The sequence below is a fragment of the Gambusia affinis genome, linkage group LG12 (genome assembly GCF_019740435.1).
Source record: "Gambusia affinis linkage group LG12, SWU_Gaff_1.0, whole genome shotgun sequence".
In the NCBI taxonomy this organism is placed as follows: Eukaryota; Metazoa; Chordata; class Actinopteri; order Cyprinodontiformes; family Poeciliidae; genus Gambusia; species Gambusia affinis.
Genome location: NC_057879.1, coordinates 22,322,806 through 22,345,338, shown reverse-complemented (window position 1 = coordinate 22,345,338; position 22,533 = coordinate 22,322,806). Strand labels below are relative to the sequence as shown.

The 22,533-nt window shown below is 36.2% G+C and overlaps 2 protein-coding genes across 5 annotated transcripts; one reads left to right on the top strand and one right to left on the bottom strand.

The window, feature by feature from the left end:
* Positions 1 to 936: 936 nt before the first annotated feature.
* Positions 937 to 7,973, bottom strand: slc25a24l (solute carrier family 25 member 24, like). Of its 3 annotated transcripts, XM_044134952.1 has the most exons (12): positions 7,874 to 7,973; positions 7,009 to 7,078; positions 5,928 to 6,080; positions 5,730 to 5,856; positions 4,946 to 5,033; positions 4,582 to 4,693; positions 4,336 to 4,494; positions 3,503 to 3,640; positions 3,321 to 3,431; positions 2,295 to 2,462; positions 2,081 to 2,219; positions 938 to 1,415 (listed from the first exon to the last, which is right to left on the bottom strand). In XM_044134952.1, exons 3-12 carry the CDS (start codon positions 6,048 to 6,050, stop codon positions 1,228 to 1,230), a joined length of 1,353 nt encoding a protein of 450 aa, XP_043990887.1. In that variant the 5' UTR covers positions 6,051 to 6,080; positions 7,009 to 7,078; positions 7,874 to 7,973; the 3' UTR covers positions 938 to 1,227. The 3 variants fall into 3 exon arrangements, with proteins under 3 accessions (XP_043990888.1, XP_043990887.1, XP_043990886.1); XM_044134953.1 differs by lacking the exon at positions 7,009 to 7,078 and having other exon boundaries at positions 937 to 1,415; positions 2,081 to 2,154; XM_044134951.1 differs by lacking the exon at positions 7,009 to 7,078.
* Positions 7,974 to 10,402: 2,429 nt separating this feature from the next.
* Positions 10,403 to 19,366, top strand: dnajb4 (DnaJ heat shock protein family (Hsp40) member B4). 2 transcript variants are annotated; one of them, XM_044134763.1, is made up of 3 exons: positions 10,403 to 10,866; positions 12,973 to 13,544; positions 18,393 to 19,366. In XM_044134763.1, the coding sequence occupies exons 1-3, from the start codon at positions 10,656 to 10,658 to the stop codon at positions 18,621 to 18,623; spliced, it is 1,014 nt and encodes a 337-aa protein (XP_043990698.1). In that variant the 5' UTR covers positions 10,403 to 10,655; the 3' UTR covers positions 18,624 to 19,366. The 2 variants fall into 2 exon arrangements, with proteins under 2 accessions (XP_043990698.1, XP_043990699.1); XM_044134764.1 differs by lacking the exon at positions 10,403 to 10,866 and adding an exon at positions 11,889 to 11,993.
* The last annotated feature ends 3,167 nt before the right edge of the window (positions 19,367 to 22,533 follow it).

Genomic DNA, 22,533 nt, shown 5'->3' with positions numbered 1-22,533 from the left:
TTGGTCTCGCGATAAGAAAATTAGACGAGATTAATAAAGGAAAGGGGCAAAAGAAAATCCCCAATGTCTGCAGATAAAGTAGATTGAAAAGAATATCTGGGGCACTAGAAAAAAATCGGACGTTAATCTCAGAATCCTGAGTTTAATCGGCCACTTAAAAGATCTCTTAAATATTCCAGAAATTTTGTTCTCCTCCAGCCCAACTCATCTCTCTCAATGAGACTGGTTTCTCCCAGTTTCCCATCTCCATAAAAGACTGGTAAAGTCAGAACTCTGGCTTTAATCTCAAATGCATGGTTTCAAATGTAAAGTGGAATACTGTTAATAACCAATTCTTAGATTAAAGTAAAAATTCTAGAATTAAAGTAGGAAATTCGACTTTAAACTCATGTTAATAGTTTTCAAAGTAAAAAACAATTAAAAACCATGTTTAATTTCAGAATTCTGAAATTATAATCAAAATAATATTAATTCCGACTTAAACTGCACGTGTATTGTTTTTAAAACAAAATGTAATAATATTATAATAATCATGTTTAATCTCAGAGTTCTGAAATTAAAGTCAGATTTATTTTTACTCTTTCTAATACAATTTTGGTATAAAGTTATACTCTTAACTTTTAAAGACCAAAATTAAAATAATTCATATAAATATCATAGCTACAAAACAAAACAAAATAAAAAAAATTTTCCAAACCTCTTTCAGTATAAAACTTATGAAACCTTAACCCAAACTGCAGGTCTTTGTCTGGTGAAATTTTGGTTAAAACAAGCTTGTTCCACTTTCAGTGGAGTTCCTTACAAAGGGTAGAGTATCCAGACATTTTAGTCAAGTAAAAGTGATACTTCATGATAAAATTATTGAAGTAAAAGTAAAAAGTACAGAGTAGTAAAAAAAAATCTTAAAAGTAATTAAAAATATATATGTATATGTAAACATAGACTGTCTGTCCCACTTTAAGGTAGATTTTATTAAACAAACCCCAGCAGAGCACATTTCCATTCAGAGCAGACCTTAATGAGCTTATCATCACAGTTTAATATATGTGTTCTGTCAACCGTGCTTCAGCCCTGAGCAGGTTTCATGGTTTCAAATCCTCATGCTGGTTTTATGTTCTTGGTCAGATGTATTAAAAGTTGAACTTAATCAACAGAAACCAGTCTGTTATACATTGAAACGCAGAAACCACACCAGAAAAATAAAAATAAAACATTTGTTTGAGTTCCTCAAGATTCCATGGAAGAAAACATATTTTCAAATTTCCTGGTCAGGCTGTAGTTTATTAGCGCGCATGGAATTGCTCTTACGAAGCTGGCTCCCATGCCGTTATAATATCCTCTAAATCCGTTCCTTTCATATATCCGGATGAGCCCTGATAACACTCCAGAGACAGGATGCGAATCTGCGATGAAGGCTGGAAAAGAAACCAAAGTATGATTTTACGTTCACATGCTTTCAGAAAATATAGTTGTGTTACTGAAGCTACGTTTCCATTAACCTTAAAATTTGAAAAGAAATTTGCTTAATGGAAATATGCCGGTTTTGAAGAAAAGATTGCTTTTATTTATTTTTTTTTTTAAAAAAAGGTTTTGTTCTAGGATGAGATGTTTTTTCGGCTGTAACAAAATTAGTGAATTTCACAAAACTGCAAAGGAAACAGTGTTTTTGCACTTAACAACCGTATGTTACTATTAGGTCTGTTACAATAACAAATTTTGCTGGACGATAAATTGTTCCAGAAGTTATCATGATAAACGATAACATTGTTGGTGTGAGACCATTTTTAAGTAATATAATGATAAGGGTATAATAATAATGCAAGAACACATTCTCAAGAATCAATAGACACATTCTGGAGTGAACCACACTCCATACCAGTAGGTGGCAGTAATGTTTACCTGACCGTTTTTTTTTGCCAACCGCCAATAAAAATTAGGAAGAAGATAAACTTCTTCACATGTAATTTTGTTTCGTGTTTCGCAGTTGCGAAATTGCTTGTCGTTTTATTTTTCACATTAGCGAAACAAACATTTTGCGGACGTTTGTAATGGAAACGCAGCCAGAGACGCCAGCGGTTACCCTGAGCCTGCTGCTGTGTCCGGATCACCGCCAGCGGGTAGGTGCTTATTTGCCCAGCAGCAAAAGCCACAAAACTGAAGAAAAACAGCTTGGAGTCACTACTGTAGGTAGGATTGCTTTTTGCCCAGCTCATGATAGACTGCAGTGAGAAGCACATTAGTTTATTTCAGCAGGATATATGTGTTTGATCTTTGTGGGATTGAGTTTGGCTCACCTGATGAACAGCACACTCCACACCTGCATAGGGGATCATGCAGAGGATGCTGGGCCTGAAGCCTCTGTAAAAGGACGACATGGACTCATGTTTGTAAATAGATCGGGCGCACGCCACAACGCCATGATACGTGCCGGCTTGCTGCAGGTTCAGCCTCACCTTCAACACCTATGGAGCGGATAGAGAAGGTGGAGAGTACAAAAAAAATTAAATCACCAATATTTGAAGATGATCTATTATGCTTCTTCAAATAGTTTAGGACATCTCTTTGGTCTATAAAAACACGTTTTTTACACAAAATTATTCTTAGGTAATTAGATTTATAGACCAGTCACTTTTGCTTATTTGGAGTTCCTTTCAGAATGAGTTGTTTTAGGGCAACTTGTCACTTTATATCCAAATAAGCTGCTGCTTACACTCTTATGTAAAAATAGATGCAAACAGATTCGCAATTATACAACCATACAGCTTTGAAAAGCAGAAGTGGAGCCCAACCAAGAGTCCAGCAAGTGTTCTCTGGATGGTGGGTCAACAACTAAACACTTGTCTTTTCCAGCAGCCATTGTACAGCACTAAAACCAGCCGGCCAAACCTCCTGGAACTCTGCTTGGGTTGCTTGGTAACAGGTCCGGATTTCTGCTTGGGTTCCTAAGTAACAACACAGTCCCCATCGATTGTGACTTAATTGGGAGGTTTTCTTAAAAACCAGACACCAAAAAACATAAATTTGCTTTCAAAAACAACTAATTGTTTTTTTTAAGTGCTTGTTCTGTTTTTAGAAACAGTAGAGACCCAGATGGAAGCATAAACAGGTGAAAAATGTGAATTTTCACAGTTGGACCCCTTTCATGTGGGATTTATTTTCTTTGTACAGGATAAATGTACGCAAATTATTTTTTAATTCAAGATAAATTAATTTTTAAGCTAACTGCACATTTTTACCAGAGCTGCCATTGAAGTCGACATCCTTCCAATGAACAAAACAGAAACAATAAAACATTCAGAGTTGTCTCTAATCTCTGATACCTCTAATGGGTAGAAAGCAGCATGGGCCACCGCTCCAGAGATGCAACCCAAGCCAAAGCGCTGCTGCACAGTCAGAGTCTCCTGGCTTCTGTTTTGGGTGTAGACTTTCAACTGGGTGAAGCAGAGCAGCTTAGAAACAAGAAGCCATGCATGATTTATTCAGATGCTCAGACGGGCCTCACCTGTGCATAGATAAGACATTGCAGTGTGGACTGCGGAGTACCTTTCAGCACATTGACAACGTTGCCTTGCCACATCGACCGCAAACCTCCTCCTCTCAGCTCCTGAAAGCCTTGGGAAAAAGCCTTGGACCCTTGAACCTGCAGAGCAAAGAGGAAGGGCTTCTGTAACACAGAAAAACTCAACTTTTTCAGTCACTACAAAGTTTAGACCAGATGTGTCCAAAGTGTGGCCCCTGAGCTGATTGTGTGTGGGCCCTGACTTCAGTTCAAGAATCACACAAATTTGCAAATGGAGACTTTCTACCTGCAAAATGATCACAAAGTAAAATGATCTTACAATACAAAATGTTGGCAACATCACCAATTATTTGTCTTTAAATAACTAAGTGGTTTGAATTTTCCACATCTGTACAGTGATTTTTACTCAAAAGCAAACTTTGCTGCACTGAAACCTAATTTTAATGAATTTATTAAATTTGGCTAAATACTGCAAGCATTTTTAAATCCTGTTTTCATTGATCAGAATTGACTGAATTGGGTTCTTTTTCCAATTGATACCTAGAAAATTAGCTAAACTTCTTACCATAAGACATGCCTGCAAAATTCTTGTAAAGTTTTTGATCTAGAATAATTTACACATCCCTTCCTGGTAACAAACCTGCCTGCTTTTTAATTAAAGAATTCAATGATTAGTTTATTGATAAGTAAGTAAAGGTAATTTTATTTGACTTTATGATTTTGCCCTTGTGACAAAAAGTTTGGACAGTCTTGGTTTAGACGTTAATGTTGGAATGTTTTCAAAGCTGCAAAGGTTTTCAAAATGAATGTTGGACCTGAAGTTGGGTCTTCAGTCGGTCTATCGGCGCCGTTGCAGTTCGAGAAACCGCATCTGCCAGACCAGCTGACAGAACAAACGTCTTCCAAGCCCCAAAGCCAGACACGTTGTCTGGGAACTCGATGGCCATCGCACGACTCTCGCCCACGTCGAAAACCTGCAGAAAGACCAACACAGAGATTTCCCCTGGATTTCCCTCAAACACGTTTTGCTTTTGATGCCAGAATCTGTTTGAAGGTTTTACCAGACTGTGTTTCCACGAGGAAACGAGCTCTCCGATGTTGTCCACCGGGTTTAGAATTATATAATGCAGGAATTCATCCCAGTCAACTGTCATGGACTTGTCCTTGTCCATCCTGGTGAAGACAGTCAGTAAAACAGAAACACAACTGTTCATGTTGACTGTTAGATTATGTTTTCCACACTGCAAGAACAGAAAATATTTCGGTAATTTGGTCTAGTTTCTAGTGGATTTCAAATAAGACAAAACTAACTTACAAGTAACTCTTCAGCAAGATATAAGAGTTTGTTTTAAGTCAATAATTCCTTGTTTAACTAACCAAAATGATTAATCCATTAAGGGAAATAGTGGGCAGAAGAAATCTTACATTTGAATAATTTTTTTTGCATTCGGCTTTGATATGACCACTCCTAACTCCTTAAACAAACATATGATGTCCTCCTGGTCAATCACTCCTGATCAAAGAAGAAATACAGAGTTACAAACACACACTGAGTCCACTCATCCTCCTTACACTGCAAAAACACAACATCTTACCAAGTATTTCTGTCTAGCATCTAGGGCAAATTTCATAGTACACTTGAAGTAAGACCAAACTAACTTACAAGTAACTTTTCAGTAAGATATAGGAGCTTGTTTTATGTAAATTATTCCTTTATATTGATATAAAAAGTAGATTATTTCACTTATAACAAGATATTTTTTCCATGTTATGAGTAAAATAATCTGCCAATGGAACAATATCAAGAAATTATTGACTTAAAACGAGCTCTTATAACTTAGTTACTTATGAGTTAGTTTTGTCATATTTTGAGTGTAATAAGATAGTTGATCTAGAAACTAGACAAAAATACATGGTAAGATTGAGTTTTTTTGCAGTGTATTTCCTACAAGTCGTCAGGTGACGACAGAAGTTTCTGCATAAGTGCAAGGGTCACTTTAGTGCTGTAGTCTGCACCATAAACACAAGCATATGTTCACCTGTTTGACATTCACAAGCATATTTTACTGTAAATGAAACATGTTTAATCCACAGAGGAAAGTTTATTATATTCCAACAGAAAAGACAGCTCTTTGAAAAGCTGATTTAAATGGCATGCTAAGCATTGAATTCACTTAAATAAACAATTTCAATTGGACATATGACTCACCACAATTATTCTTGTCAAGGTCATGAAAGTGAATTTTCCATTTCCTCTCTCTGTCCATCATGTAGCTGAGAAACTCTTTATAATCCAGCAGCCCATCTTTATCTTTATCATAAGACTCCATGATATTCTACAAGAAAACAACTCTTAAAATGGATCATTTATCTTCATGCACACTCTACACACCTGAAGACACGTTACCTGGACCTTTCCATCTCCTGAGATGATCCCATGCTTCCTCATCTCCTCGTGGAGCTCTGCCATTGATATGAACCCATCCTTGTTCTGGTCCAGTTTCACAAACAATCCTCGGAACCGGTCCATGTTGCTTCATCAAAAAATGCTTGTTTTTCTCTGTCAAAATATAAAATGCAGAAACAGACTGTGCTTCATTCGCAGACTGTTTTAATCGTGGTCATAAATGGCTTTTTGATCAGAGATTATTGACCGGCACCTCTGCTGACTCATCGAGCTAAGAGCCGACGCAGGGAAGGAGAGGAGACTGAGCTCCAGCAGGGGGCGCTGTAGCTGCAGCAGAGTTCGTCATGACCTTCAGATTTCACAACTGTGGCCTTTCTGTCTCTTCACACGCAGCGACCTTAACTTTTATTTTATAATTACCAAGTCCTGTTTAGATTTATTTGTTTGATGGTACAGAATCTACAATATTTCTACAACATTTTATAACAAAAATAATTAAAATTTGAAGAAACCACAGCAACATATTAAGGGCATTGCAGATGTAAAAAAGGAGAAATTTGCTACATAAAAAAATTTTGATTAATCTGAGAATTCATAAATTTTAAATTAATCTCCCAAATTTCTCAGACTAAATGTTAAAATTTCTGAACTCCAAAAGTCCACATTTTTTCTAGAAAAAACTTTGAAATTCTAGAAAATCTAGGAACTCCAGAAAGTGAAATTTAAGAAAGAAAAAAAAACTCCAAAATTTTGAGATTTATCTAAAAAAAAAAATTGTAGAAAAACCATGGATATTTCTGAAGTCCAAAAGTCAATTTGCTGGAAAAAATTCAGAAAGTTTTAGATTAATAACATTTCCAGTTTTTTCTAGAAATGTTCTAGAAAATCTGGAATATCTGAGTTTCAAAAGTCGAACAAAACTTTTGACTCAGCCAATTTTCATAAGCACTTCTGGAACTGTGATACTGTGAAAATTGTGCTGCTTTTCTTCAAGTTTGTGTAACAACTTAAAATAGGTTACCAAATGCTTGGTAAAATGTTGTTTTTACAGTGTATGCTGTATACTATCACAAGACATTACCGTAACATCCAAATGCAGTTTGGATGTTGTCTGTCATTTTTTTATTCTCTCTGGGTTCTCCTGTTTCCCCCTACAGTCCAAAAACATGACCGTTAGATTAATTGGTTTCTTCAAAATATTCCCTTTTTTTTTTTCTTTTTTTGGTTAAATATCTTTATGGTTGTTTGTCCTGTGTGTTGTCTACGATGCAGAGCAGATCCTGCCATATTCGTCTTTTAGCAATGTTTCTCACAGCCTTTGTTCATTTGATTTGAGTCACTGACTCTGCTGCTTCTGCCGTGCCAGATGGCTGCAAACACTGAGAAATTATAAAAGTGCCTTTGTGAAGAACTTTTACTTCCAAGAGAAACCCAGTTCTCTTTACTAAAAGCACCAAATCAAAATATTTCAACTGAAAAGATAACATTGAATAAATTATAATGCCACTCATTTTGTAAAAGTACTCATATTGTTTAACTTTTCCATATTTTATGTGGTCGTCCAACCAGGGGCAAATCTACTGGGGTGGGAAATCGGACATTAAGAACGTGAAACTCTTTTTTTTCCGACAACATTGAATGCAGCACAATGTGACCTGACTCGGTCTGGGTACGTTCAGGCATGGTAGCGGTACCGGTGATATTACTGGTTTGTACATCCTCTAACATTGTTATGCATTGAGTCGGGAATATCGGTGGTCTGAAAAATTATACATTCGTGTAAAGAATCTTAAAAAGGGACGCAATGTTTTAGTATTAATTGTCAACACTAGAATATGGGCTGCGCAGTTCGATATGTTTCGATTTAGCTAGCGTGATCACTTTATAATCCCAAAATAAACATAAATCCTGAAAACATAATATTACACGTGGGGTTTTTTACCTACTTTTTTGTGTGTAATAAATGTTTTGTCGTGGTCTTTAGTATTGATTCTTCCTTGAACGTGATTTCTGTTCTGTGGGCTTAGTTGAGCTGTCGTATGTCGGTTGCCACGGCAACGGGTCTGCGTGCGACGTAAACCGACGCAGTGCTAGCAAAAGCAGAAAAGCAGTGGTCTTGAGTTGTTCTTCGCTTGTTTTTGGTGTTATTTTCCCCTTTGCTTTGACGCACTGCAGCCGCTGTAATTTATAAAAGTTCCATAAACGACAAAAGCTGGATTAATTCCCTCGTTTGTTTGTAAAACGTGGACATATTCATAATCATTATCAAATACAACGAGCTATTTCATAAAGTATGAGTCATATAAAATTCTGTTATTTACCAGTGTAAGAGAGAAATTTCTCCTCACCAAACACTTTACTGAAGCATCTGAATCAGAACAAATTAGGCTAAATTGGACATTTTGCTAGACCTTTTCCTGAATTTTGCCACTGCAGCACAATAAATTATATTCCATAATTCGGTGATTTCTGAGGGTAACACTGGGTTATATCCAGGGGTATCAGAGTAAAGGGGACTAAATAAAAATGCATGTTTTCAATATATATTTGAAAATATTTTTGAAAGGATGAATAATTCCCACTTTACGTTAATGGATCTCTGTGTTGGTCGATCACAATGAAAGTCAATAAAGTAAATAGATGTTTGTAGATCTGGCACAGAAAATTACGTCTAATATTTACATCATCCAAATATTTTTTTGTGGTCTTCAATAGAATGTAATTACTTTATTTATCGCGTGTTGAACTTAAATAAAAAATCAAAACACCTTTTTACTGTGTGATAACATTTTCTGACGGGATGGGGATTGGACAGGAGTCAGTTTTCCACTATGACGTCAGGCAGGTAATACGTGACGCGTGGGGACTTTTTTCGTTCACCTCTCACCTCTGCCAGCATGTGCAAAGGAGCCTCATTTAGAAAATGACGAGGCTCAGCATTTGTTTTCTAGAAACAGCCGCTGGCTTTCACGGACAGACTAGTCCACCTGGAGTCAACTGCACCGGAAAATGGCTTTCAAAATAAAAGCTGCTTTGCTTCCAAAAGGACGTGTAATGTTGAAACAAGTAAAAAAATATGTTAAAATGTTATTTATGTTCAGCAATCACACTAGGAGTATTATTCAAAATGTTTTACATATTAAAAATAATTTGATATTTTAAAAATACTTAAATGATTTTCAAGTCAAACAAGAGCCTATTACATTATAAAATTGTGAAATCATATGAACAGTTTCAGGATCAAAACCTTGTTATAATGAAAACAAGGAACAAACTAACAATTAAACAAGAACAACATAAAAAAAAGAAACTACCTTTTTGAATGGGTCAGGAAGCAAGAAGACATGATTTAATATTTGAACAACAAAAAAAGGTGAGCAAAATTAATAAATTATGTGACAATAATATCAAACGTGTAATATATATTTATAAGAAAATAAAATGTATTGCAAATGTAAACAGAAAGAGAAAAGCAAGATCAATATTAATTTAGCAATAATAATGCATTATTATCTGTTGCACAATGATTTAGAATAATGATTATTAACAATAATTATTATGTCCTAATAATGCATTATAATGTACTATTATTACTATTATTTTCAACACATTATATTTTATATTTATTTTTTATAAATATTTGTGTTGATTATAAATACAACAATATGATTAAGTAATGATAACATTTTTACTGTAAATAATTATTTTCAAGGTTGTGAAAGTGGAGAAATAATCTAAGACCAGGTTTCAAAGACAGAGAACAAATACAGCTTTATTAATTTAGAGCACCTGCAGGCGGAGAGAATGCACAGTTAGACTGTTAGACAAACTCTGACTACATCACACAGAATGTCAGATTTTATACACATTTTTTCACAACTAAACAGGTGGAGCAAAGCAATTCCTGGAAGCTAAAAAGATCAACGCCTCTTAGAAGAAAAGGCATGAGGTGAAAGGGCACGAGGTTTCGGTCATTGTGACATTGTTCCAACCACAAATCAACCTATGCACAGAGTAGTCAGCAAAAGGATGGTTTCCAATAACTGCTTTAAATATTTTGCGCCCTGGGTTCAATAGCTTAAGGCTTAAGCCACAGGGGTGTGAATACTATTTGTCTTCGTCAGCTGTCAGGTGTCTGGCATACAGATACCTGGCAGCTCAGTTGCTGAGGAGAAATGAGCTTTGATACCTCAGGCTATCTCAGTAGCAGATTGTGGTTTGAGAAATGCAGCTCTGAACAGAAAAACGACTTCAACTTATATAAGTAGAACACATATGATTAAATGTAATAAATGTATGAATAAAGTGATTAATTAAAGTAATAACGGTGTGAATATTTATTTCATTTCACAAGGTCATAATAATAAAGATGATGTTAATACCTGAGAAATAATAATTAAAAGACGTAGTGAGAGACGTCAAACCGGATGCAGTTTAGTTAGATATTTCCAGCTTGATTTCAGCGCTGTCTCTGCATAGGAGGGAGCTGTGGTCTATTTAAAGAGGGTCATCCAGCCACGGATGAAATAGCAGAAGATCCAGAGCAGTAGCTGAGAGCCAAATGCTCCTCACTGAGTTCCGTATTTCCTCCGTCTGCGGCTTTTCATTGTTCAATACTTCGCTTTGACAACCATCCGCCTGAAAGAGCGGGGCCAGAGCTCCCACTGAGGGGCTTTTTCTTTCTATTTGCATTTTTTAGAATTAATCCTAATTTTTGACACACTAAAAATGGGTAGAGACTACTACAAGACACTGGGGATCTCAAAAGGAGCGACAGAGGAGGACATAAAGAAAGCTTACAGAAAACAGGCGCTGAAATGGCATCCTGACAAAAACAAGTCCGCAGCCGCCGAGGAGAAATTTAAGGAGATCGCTGAGGCTTATGAAGTCCTGAGCGATCCGAAGAAAAGAGAGATTTATGATCAGTATGGAGAAGAAGGTAATATGTGTGTCTTTGTCATTGTGTTGTCAAGCTGAATGCCGCTATACTTCGCCTACAAAGCTGAATTCCTGGCTGTAAAAGACAGCTGGCTTTGATTCAAGTCCCCTTTCTGCATCCAGCAGGGCCTGGGAACTGATGTTCAGGACATCATGATCATAAAATTCTATTTATTATAACGATAATCTCAATGCATCAAATTAAAAGCCATTTAAAAAATGTCTGCAATGCATTTTCACTGTAATATTCATGACAGAAAAACATTTTTTGTCCAAAAAAAGGTAAAGAATCCTGTAATGTGTGGAAAGAAAATTTCAGTCCAGATGGCTCTGGGTGGGAACTATAACCATCTAGTTCTTTTTTTTTTTCTACCATCATTGGATCCTGAACATTGAAGGGAAAGGTGTGAAGTGAATCTATTTGTGTGTGTGTGTGTGTGTGTGGGGGGGTGTGTGTGCGTGTGTGTGTGTGTGTGTGTGTGTGTGTGTGTGTGTGTGTGTGTGTGTGTGTGTCTACTCAAGATGGTAATTCCGTTTTTAATTCCGTTTCAAAATATGTTTTAAACCAATCATGGTAGCTTCTTAATCCTAACCACCTGTTTTTCCATTACCTCATCCTAAGAAATTTGTAGCAGTGAGTTAAAACTCAGTTTCAAAGTACAAAAGAGTAGGAAAATAAAGAAATCTAAATACATTTTCTGCCTGGTTTAGTTGGTTTTATTTGTGTTTAGCACCTAATTATCCTTAAATGGTAAATGGACTAAATTTATGGAGCACTTTTCTAGGAGTCCCTACCACTAAAAGTGCTTTACTCTACACATATTGGTAGACAACAATTAACCAACTTACGATTAATTGTTGATTAATAGTTTATTAAATTAAAATTAGTTCCAGTTGATTAACTTATAAAATCCCATTTGACCTTCTTGTTGTAGATTGGCTGCCATCCAGCAGAGGGCGCCGCTGGTCATCCTTGAAGGGACTTGTTTTTTTTCTACCGTTTTGCTAGGTTTTTTTTTGCGAACGTAGCTATGGTAACAGAAGAGTTCTTCATGAAAATGTTAACTGCAAACCCGATAAAAGGATAGACAGCAACTCAGGTTTAGCTTCAGTAGAGACGGGAACAAGGTCAGTAACTGGTACTGAGGTTTATTTGAGTAACTTGAAATGTTGATAGAAAAATCTGTGGTTGCTGTGCTAATGGAAAGAATTTCATTAACGTAATGAGCTATGCATAACAACGGATGGTGAAAACGATTGTAATTATTATTATTTATCTTTGTCTAGCTCTTACATTGGTCGATTATACGAATGGCTTTAATAAATCGCATAATCATCAGTTCGGGCATTCTCAATTGACTGGATGCTACATGCTATTATGCAAAATTTACGTTTTGCTCGTTTTAAAACTTCCATTTGGTTCTCAGTTGCTTTAAAAAACAACAACAAACAAACAAAAAACAGTCTAAAAACTTAAACATAAAACACCCGGCCGTTTTTTGACGATAAACTAATATTTTTGGAGTCTGGAAAATTAGCCAAAAACCTCTCATTCAACGGGCACTCCTGTTACCTAGCAACCCCAGCAGAACCCTACCTTCACCTAGCAACCAACACACAGAGCTACAGCACGTTTCATCAGCTAGTTTTCAAATTAAAATTCGAAAGTATTTTATTGATCCCAAAGGGAAATTAAATGTTGGTGTAACACATATTAATTAAAATTCTTCAAAGCGTTATTGTAGATGGTGATGGCTGTTGGCAGGAAAGATCTCCTGTAGCAGCCTGTGTTAGGGCAAATTCGGAGAAGCCTCTGACTGCAGACACTCGGTTTTTCTAAGAAAAAACCTCAGCAGCAGTTTATTTGGATTTAAAGTGACAAGAGGCCCTAGAACAGCTCACTCTGAAAGGAGCTCAAAAGACGCAGAACTCCTCAGACTAAAATCTTATTATCTAAGAATGATTTTGTACAAAAAGTGTAATTAACATGTTTTGCATAGCCCATAGACATATTCTAACCTGTTCAAGAAAGCACAATAGGTCACCTTTAACAAAATCATCACTTTTATTGTGAAGTTTTGATGAATCCTTCCACTTTTCCCATCAGGTCTGAAGGGAGGAAATGGACCTGCTCCTGATGGTCAAGGTACCAACTTCACCTATACCTTCCATGGAGACCCTCATGCCACCTTTGCCACTTTCTTCGGCGGTTCCAACCCCTTTGAGATGTTCTTTGGCCGCAAGGCGAATGGCAGAGATGATGAAGACATGGAAGTAGACGGAAACGACCCTTTTGGCTCCTTCACCACCTTCAATCTGAACGGCTTTCCTCGGGAAGGGCACGGAGGGCAGCAACGCCGGAAACAGGACCCGCCTATCATTCATGAACTGAGGGTCACCCTGGAGGAGGTCTTCCAGGGCTGCACCAAGAAAATGAAAATCTCACGCAAAAGGTTAAATCCAGATGGCAGGACCATGCGGACGGAGGATAAGATTCTCACTATTGAGATCAAGCGGGGATGGAAAGAGGGAACCAAGATCACTTTCCCAAAGGAGGGAGACGAGTCGCCCAACACCATTCCTGCCGATATTGTCTTCGTCATCAAGGATAAACCCCATCCTCACTTCAGGAGAGAAGGATCCAACATTGTGTATCCGGTTCGTGTGAGCTTAAGACAGGTAAAATTATTTCTATTTTAGCACTTTAACTGAGGATTGGTGATAAATCAGTTTTATTAATTAATCAAATTTTTGATTTTGGAAGATTAAATTTTTGTAAAATTAGAATTTTTTTATTGTTTGTGCACCAATGCACTCCTTGGGTTTTCACAGTTCATAGTGATGTCTGATGCCTAAGGCCGGCATCTTGTTTGACAAGCGTGTTTTCCACTTTCTAATTATTTGGTGTTTGATCTCAGGTAGGGCTGGACAATTTAGCTGAAAAACGTATCATGACATAAGCGTTTAAAATCAGTTGGTTTCAATAATTGTCGATTGGGATAATTATTGATTTAGTTTTAAATATCAAATACTGCCAAACTAGTGCCGTGACCTTCCCGTTTTATCCACAGTTTTTACTCTACACTGTTGTTTATGTTTAAGCAGTTATGAGGCACAGTAGCAAAACCTGAAACTGCTGCTGCAAAGTTACTCAACAGTTCTTGCTAGGTAACCAAAGAGTGAGAGAGTCAGTTAATGCTACCAACCTTGTTTAGTTGGCCATGAGTGGTTGGGCAGCTAAACCATGTCTCTGCCTACATCCCCCAGAATGCTGCGCGGTTCTGTGTCAGAGTTCAGCGAATAATCTATACATCGAATATTCTATCATATGTATCATCTTTTGATATCAACCAAGCGGTTATCTCAATATGTAGTGGTATTAATTTATTGTAAGTCAACAGACTGAGATTTTTTATTTTTTATTATGATAATGAAGTTCTAATATTACAAGAATACAGTTGTAAAATAATAGAGTCGAACTAATGTGAGGAAAAAATTGTTATATTCAGGGGAATGTGGCAGTAAATTTATGAAGAAGTCAAACAAAAATTAAAAAGAGGAATGTTGAGCATCTTGTGAAGTTAAACTTTGGTATAGTTTTACAGATAATAGTTAATCTTTTAACACATCAGCATCAAATTATCAGTAGCAGGACTTTGAACAACTTTTTTCTCTTAATTTTAAGACTTTTTTTTTTGGTAGAATTGTGTCTTTATTCTGCTAATGTTAAGACTATATTCTTGTAATTAAACAAAATTTATCATAGCCATGCCCTGACACTTTGTCATGCAACTCACAGAGGGGATGATTAAAATAAAAGCACTTTTTGAAAATATTTTCTCTCATTTGTAACTTCTGTTTTAGAAAAGATAGTGAGAAAACAAATCGATTAGTTGGACCTGGTATAAAAAAATCAGAGACTTTATTTTTAAACCCTAGCGCTGCAGTAATAATAGAAGATGGGGATGAATTAGTCACATAAATGCGTTTCGGAACAGTCATCTGTAAGCCTGCAGCCCAAACTCCTCAAAGCTTGTCATAATCAATAAACTGTAGGTGGTCTGCCTGGTGAGCTTAAAAAAACTGCTGAATGAGCATTGCCCTGCGTTACACTCGCACTCCAGCCCTGCAATTATACAATCTGGATCATCAACATTGATAAATATGAGCTGTTTCTCATGCCACCCACGTGCTCATGATGTAAGAAGTGCTTCTACGGTTCCTCCTCCTCTGCTTTGAAACTCACCTCTTCATCTTTTTTTAAAAAACGTGATTCCCACCTGCAAGCGGCTGCAAATCAGCTGTGCTGTGATTCATGCAGGGGAATCAAAATGAATATCAACTCCCTTTCCAGTTGCAGTAAAAACAAAAGCCGGTATGACTTTGATAGCTGTGATTTAACAAGGTCATGCTAAATTTTATCTTTCAGACCCTATTAGATTAACAGTTAAAGAAGGGAAAAGACAACAAGATAATCAAGCAGTAAGGTAAAAATTTTGTTTTATCACTTTCATGGGAAAAAACATTAATATTATTGAGCATACAACTAAAACAAGGCATTTATTTCTTTATTTACATGTTTATGTCTTTCATTTACAGTTGAAAATGAACATGTGATGTGACATGTTTGCATAATCAAATGTTTGTAGTAGTTTGTAGAAAACAAATATTGGATGGTCTACCTCTTTTCTCAAGTCTATTTGCTAAGCTGTAAGCAACTTAGAACACAAAACAGGCAAAGTGTACATATAAAGATTGTATTATAGAAAAAACATATTATTTTTGTAATTATGCAGCACTCTACTAAATCAGTATACTTCGATATGCCTTGATAATATTATATTTTATTATTTTCTTAAAAGTAATTTATCTACTCTCTTTAGTTTCTTTAGACAGATTTGTTCCTTAAACAGAAATCTAAAATCCTATTTGTTCTGATTTTTTTTCAATCTCTGATCCTTTCAAATTATAAATGTCATCTCTTTTAATAAATGTTTTTTTGAAAATTTGTTGGTGATATACTTTTATGCATTTTAAATATAACTTGGAGAATACAATAGTCAACCAAATGATAATATTAATTAACTTAGAAAATCAACTCTCAGAAAGATTGTAAGGTAATTTTTATGAAAAAGTTCATCATTCTGAATTCAAAAAGATTACTCACAAATGGAAAACATTTGGGTAGACTGAATCCAATCTACCCAGTAATTTACTTCCAGCAAATTCACCCAAAGTTCAGACAGTGAAATGATTAAAAGGAATACAAAAAAACAAAACAAAAAAAAACTTACAGTACCATCTCAGATTCTCCTAAAGTGCAGTAAAATGTTAAAGGTTCAGGGCAGTACTAATGGAAAACAACTGAAAACATTAAGACTGGCTGGAATCAACATGATAAAAGCCTCTGGCTATTCACGGAGGTTAGCGACCATATCTACTCCCGAATAGCTAAAATCAGCAAATATTTGAGATTCCCTTTAAAAAGCTTCTAAGTTCATATTTTAATAGTTAAATCACCAAATATACCTTCATGTGCTTCACTACGTACAGTGGAAGCCATCTTGGTGCGACCGGAGGAGTTAACATTTAACATCCAAGGTCTTTCGTATCTTCCTTGATGCCAATCAGCATCAAGGAAAATAAATGCCTTTCTCAGATTGGCTGCTGTGCCAACACCACCCAATAGTGTGTTAACTAGCATTACCACAAACTATTTTGATTTCCCAAATATATTTTACAAATGCTTCAGATAATTTAGGTGGTTCACTGTATGGCATTTAGGAGTGCAAATCTGAGTAAAACATGAAATGGTTCAATGTTCTTTGGACAAATTTAACCATAATAGAAATGTTCAACCAAAAAATGACAAACAGTAAAAACTCTTAAAAACAGTAAAGTGGTGCAGTGATGGTTTGGGTATACACAAAGTATACCTTTGGGTATACCTTAATAATTTTATTTTAATAATATTTTAATTTTAATAAAATATCTTTCTGGAGATATTTTATTTTGTCTAATGTGGGGCACATGATGGTCCAAAATACATGAACACCTCTACAGCAGATTGACTGAAAAATAATCAAAGTGTTGCAATGGTCCAGTCAAAGTTCTATCTTCAGCTTGACTGAAACCCTGTAAAGAAACTGAGTTGTTAAGAAACAAACCTATGAAAACCTTAATGAACTGAAGCAACATTGTAAGAAGGAGTGAGCCAACATTCTTCATAAGATATTGCTTTTAAATGTGGTTTTCAAACTACTGAATCATTGGTGTATTTAGTTATTACCGTAATTGTTTTAAAAAGTCATGAAAGCGCCAATTTTCACATAATGAAACTGGAAGATTTTAAATATAAAATAGTCAAAGTAAACTAAATTCAACCCCATTACTTGGGCTTAAAGTAGCAGAAAGAAATATTTGGCTAAAATGCTGCTTTTATCACATTGCTGGGTTTTAAAATAAACTAGGAAACTCTATCATTAGAAATTCTAATAAATTCAGAAAGTGGAGGTTGCTAATTACATGTGGCAACTTGTAATTAACCAGCAACAAAGCAATAATTATTTCTGCAATTCCAGTGTGTTCCCAAACTGGTACATTGCTGTGTTTTGTTACCAACAGGATGCATATTTTTGAATAAACTCTTCAGACCCCAATTTCCTCGTTTGAATCTGTGTGCTAATCTGCAAAGAAAAAAAAACATAATGTCATCGGGACAGTACTTACTTTATTTAAATAATTTTTTGAAAAGGCAAATTTTGTAATTCCACTTGTTGAAATCCAGTTATTAATCCAAAAAATGATGGATATTACGTAAAGCAGAAAGACCTGAGCTTTTTATGTGTTGATGTTTGTTTCAAATTTGTGGTGCTTAGAAGCTGAATGCTGCTTCTCCATGTTTGGTTCTGGTTCTGGGGATGCAGAGCAGAACCTGGAAGGTTGATACAACTCCAGTAGATCTTTAATGTATTGTGGTGCTAAACCATTCAGTGATTTATAAACTAACAGCAGTATTTTAAAGTCTATTCTCTGAGTAACAAGGACCCAGTGAAGGACTTTAGAACTGGCTGATGTGCTCTATCTACCTGGTCTTAGTCAGAACTCCAGCAGCAGCGTTCTGGATCAGCTTAGGCAGACCTGGGAAGACAGTGTCTTCCCAGGTCTGCTGGGATCTGCTGGTATCTAGGATCTGAGTTTCTCTAGATCTTGCTGTAACATTAGTCCTCTATTCCTGGAAATGTTCTTCAGGTGACAGAAGGCTGATTTTATGTGGCTCTGAATGTTCAGGTCTGACAGGTTTTGGGTCTGATCTCTAGTTTCTAGCTGAAATAACTGTAGCTGAGCGTTGACTCTAGATTGTTCCTCTTTAGGTGAAAAAATAATTACTTCAGTTTTGTAAAATGTGCTTCACGGTGGACTTAATTATATAATGTGCTTTTTTTTTTGCAATATGTTTTAGATCTTTTCTTTTTCTAGATTTTCTTTTTTGATCCTCCCTAACAGCTTAATCCCTTTTCTTTCCAGTCTTTGTGCGGATGCTCCGTCACTGTGTCCTCCATAGACGGGAAGACGTCTCACATGAAGATCACCGATGTCATCAAGCCCGGCATGAGGAAAATCGTGTCTGGACAGGGCCTCCCGTTACCCAAAAACCCCGACCAGAGAGGAGATCTGGTGGTAGAGTTTGATGTGAACTTTCCGGACACGTTGCCCGGGAACGCCAAGGACGTGCTGAAGCGGCACTTACCCACATAGGACAAGAAGACGAGGACTGAGCAAGCGGTCACTTCAGTCGAGAGACACTTTTCCCACAAGGACAGTTCCGACAGTGCACAGATGGACCCCCAGCCGATGAAAGTGCGGCCTCTATTTTTGAGCTATTTGTTGTTTTCATAGATATCGTGCATGCTGCCAAGCTGATACAAGTGCAAGTGAGAGACTGCTTGAGCTCTGACTGTTATGTGAATCTGCACACTTTATGTAAGTGGCCCTTTGGTTGGAAATAGCTGCCAGAAATCCCTGTGATGCCGGGAAAACTTTTGTACTGAACAGAACGTTTTGATTTTCTCCTGGAATTCATTAGAGACAATCTTCAGATTTGATTCTCTTTTATTGTGGATTTTAAACCAGAGGCTCTCATGCTAGTTGTGGTGCAAGTTACTTAGTTCAGTTTTAGATATTGTTTGACACATTTTGGACCTTTTACATGCAAGACTTGAATTTCAAAAGCTTAATCTAAAGAATAAGCTGTGTATTGGTTATGATCGCTTCACAACTTGCTGCCTAGGAATATCTGTAGTCTGTGTAGCAGTATTGCAAAAAAGGCTTCTTTGCAGCCCTTGGAAATGAAATCTCTACATTGAATCTAATGAGAAAATGGAATCTATATGTAAACTAATCTATATTTTGATAGTAAAATGTGAATTTTCTGATGTTGTAAAACACACGGTTAACTTTTTTGATGTGCAAAGATGAAAATTAAATATATCTTGGCTGAATGTGCTTTATAATGACTGTGTATATATAGCTGTCCTGGTGTCAGCTGTTCATGTTCAGCTAATGCCAACACCTGGGGCATTAATGTTTTACCACTAGGGGATGCCACTTCACTCATTATACATCTATCTGTCTATTTATTTATCTATCTGGTCTGACATTAATGATTATTTTAGTCGAATAATCAAAAAAAAAGGGCAAATTCAACAGATTTTTCATTTAAGCACTAAAGTCTATTTGATAAAATACCAGAAATTCATTAAAAAATAAAAACAAATAATAAAATTCCTTTTTTAAATAAGAAAAAAAACATTTTATTAACACTAATATATCATTCCATTCATATACGCTAACAAGGTGAAGCTAAAACTATTCCAGTTGAGGAGTTCTTAGTGGAACATATTTACAGACAGAAATGTTTTCTTTATTTTAAATGCAAAAATGTATAGTTTTGGTCAGTTCTGGCTTATTTACTGCTGTAAGAATGCTCTTTCAGCAAATGGACATATTCCAGTTAGCAAGGAATTGATTTCTAAATTAGTTGATTATTTCGACAATCAATTAATCACGATTAATTGTTTCAATCTATCTTTCTATCTACTCTAAATATTTGTATCCACTTATGCATCTGTCTTTTAAGTACTTTGTGAGTGGATCAGCATGTGTTGGAGATTTGTGCAAACGTTGAGTCACAACCAGCCAAGGGAGGCTGGAGAGTAAACACACCTGCTCAGTGTGGGAGCTTTCCAGCTGGTAATCCTCTCTTTATAAAATCACTGCGTCCAACAGGACAAAGCTAATTGGAGATTGGGATCACCGCTTTTCAGTTTGTGTCAACTGTGGCAACACTTCTCAAGTCCTGCTTGGGGTGCCTCACAGGCGCTGTCGTGTCCAAACTTGGAAACTTTAAAGTACTGGCGCGCCACAAAATTATTTTTAAAGATTTTTTGGCTCTAGTGGCCTTTATTTGATAGTTAATTGACAGGAAAGTGGATAATGAGAGAAGGGGAAGACGTACAGCAAAGGTCGCCAGGCCGGGAATCAAACCTGCGACAGCCATGTTGAGAACTAAGGTCTCCATATGTGGGTTGTGCTTAACCCCTGCACCACCACAGCACATCCTTACAATTATTATTCTTACATTGAAAATGCAAAAATACATTGATATTCAGGGAATGTGGCAGTAAATTTGATAAAAAATTTTTTAAACTAAATCTATAGATTTAAAGCTAGGGTGTGTAATTATATAAAAAAAATTTTTTTACATATATGTCAAAACTATTACCATTTTATGACAGATAATCTATGAAAAGATCAATATCCTTCACCTCCTCCCTGAGCTACTATTAATGTCTGAAAAAATGCACCACTCTTGGTCAAAAGCAACCAATCAGAGCAAGAGGAGGGTCTTAGCACTGTCAATCAATCTCATGAAGGTGCTGCTAAATGTGGTAATGGAAGAAAAACTATTTACTATTACAGAAAATACTTTTTATCTGCTGTTATTGGTCACCTTGCTAACTACCTTAGCATTCATGGCAGCCTCTTTTGTGGTGACCCAGCTGTAGTGTAGCAGAAAGCAAGGGGGAGGGAAAGAGCAGCGAGTACACAAGGGTAATTGACAACACTGAAGCCCTCCTTCTGGCTCTGATTGGTTGTTTCCAGTTAGCACTGGGAGCAGTGGGAGAAAGCAGAAGAGTGCAATTTTTTTTTACATATTATCTGTCACATATGATACTATCGCAACGTAGTGATAATTTTTAACAATACGAAAAAAAAAGATTTTCATAAAAGTAAAGATTCAAAACATAAAAAAGGCTTTGGCCTGTCCCCTTACTAAAAGAAACACAGACAATTACCCAATTTTTGGGATTGTCATTTGTTTTCTATTTTGTTGGTCTAATTTTTACTGTTCTTGACTTGTAGTCAGTGGGCCGATCAAAATCATTTCAAGGGCTAAAAATGGTCCCCCAACCACACTTTGAACACCCCTGATCAAGAGTGATTTCTCGTTCTGTTTCGTGGTGGAACGTTTCAGTAAAACCTTCAAAGGAAACATCCTAATCGGTTTTCCTGTCCCAGAGGACATCAGCCACTTTCAGCTCCTCGTTTCCAGCTCTTTGAATCAGGAAATTTATTGTTTTGGTAATAATATGTGTCTCATGTCCGTATTTAGGTCAAAACATCCAATTATGGGGCCTACTGTGGTGGCGCAGGGGGTTAGCACGCCCCATGTTTGGAGGCATTAGTCCGCGACACAGACGTTGTGGGTTCGACTCCTGGTCCCGGTGTCTTCTTCCTGTCTGCCTACTGTCACAAAAATACAAGCCACTAGTGCCACAAAAACTCTTTGGAGGAAAAAAATTGAAAAACAAAAAAACCCCATCAAATTATGATGCTGCATTCCTTCCTAAATGTAGTCAATCTGTTTGCTGGTTTTCTTTTTTCTTTTTGTCTTGTGGAAAGGAATTTAATCTCTGCGTTTTAGTGGTTGAAGAATTTCAACTTCTGGCTCTGAATAACTGTACTTTAAAACAAAAACACCACTACTGACTGTAGAAACTCTATGCTGGACCTCAGGCAGCTTTGATTCTTCCCCAGATTCTGGTATCTTGATTTCTAAGTTAAATACAAAATGTACTTCTATCTCAAAAAACAATAATTTTAGCCTCTTATCAAAATGTCAGCTCTTTGTGTCCTTGGCGCAGCTTTATTTCAAGCACTTTTTCCGTCCACTCAACCTTCCATAAATGTACTCAGACTTCACTTTAAATAATCATCTTCAAAAAAGTAGTCAACTATCAAAATTTAAAAATAAACATTTCTGGATTTTCTCCCCACTGAATGAAAAACAAACAGGAATTTACTAGACACAGACACACCTGTTAAAGTTTCATAGGTTTTTAGTGATAGAAACTGATTTTTAAACATTTTCTTTTGCCTTACTTTGGATTTTTTTTGTTACTTTTATGAATTATTGTTCCTCGTCCTTTCATCCTCAAAATAACAAAATTTCCACTTATCATGACATTTTAGTGATATACCATTATACCAGTTTAAAAAACAGTTTTTAAAACTGGTATAATTTTTAAATATTAAATGATTTATCATTTGATCAGTTATTCAGTTCTTGAATAGACTTTTCACCACATACTCTTTTTTGTCTTAT

Coding starts and splice junctions, on each gene's coding strand:
- slc25a24l (XM_044134952.1), bottom strand. CDS start 6,050: ATGGACCGGTTCCGAGGATTGTTTGTGAAACTGGACCAGAACAAGGAT. Junction 5,857..5,927: donor CAGGAGATGGAAAGGTCCAG/GTAACGTGTCTT, acceptor GTTTTCTTGTAG/AATATCATGGAGTCTTATGA. Junction 4,694..4,945: donor GCAAAAAAAATTATTCAAAT/GTAAGATTTCTT, acceptor TGTCTTCACCAG/GATGGACAAGGACAAGTCCA.
- dnajb4 (XM_044134763.1), top strand. CDS start 10,656: ATGGGTAGAGACTACTACAAGACACTGGGGATCTCAAAAGGAGCGACA. Junction 10,867..12,972: donor TGATCAGTATGGAGAAGAAG/GTAATATGTGTG, acceptor TTTTCCCATCAG/GTCTGAAGGGAGGAAATGGA. Junction 13,545..18,392: donor TTCGTGTGAGCTTAAGACAG/GTAAAATTATTT, acceptor TTTTCTTTCCAG/TCTTTGTGCGGATGCTCCGT.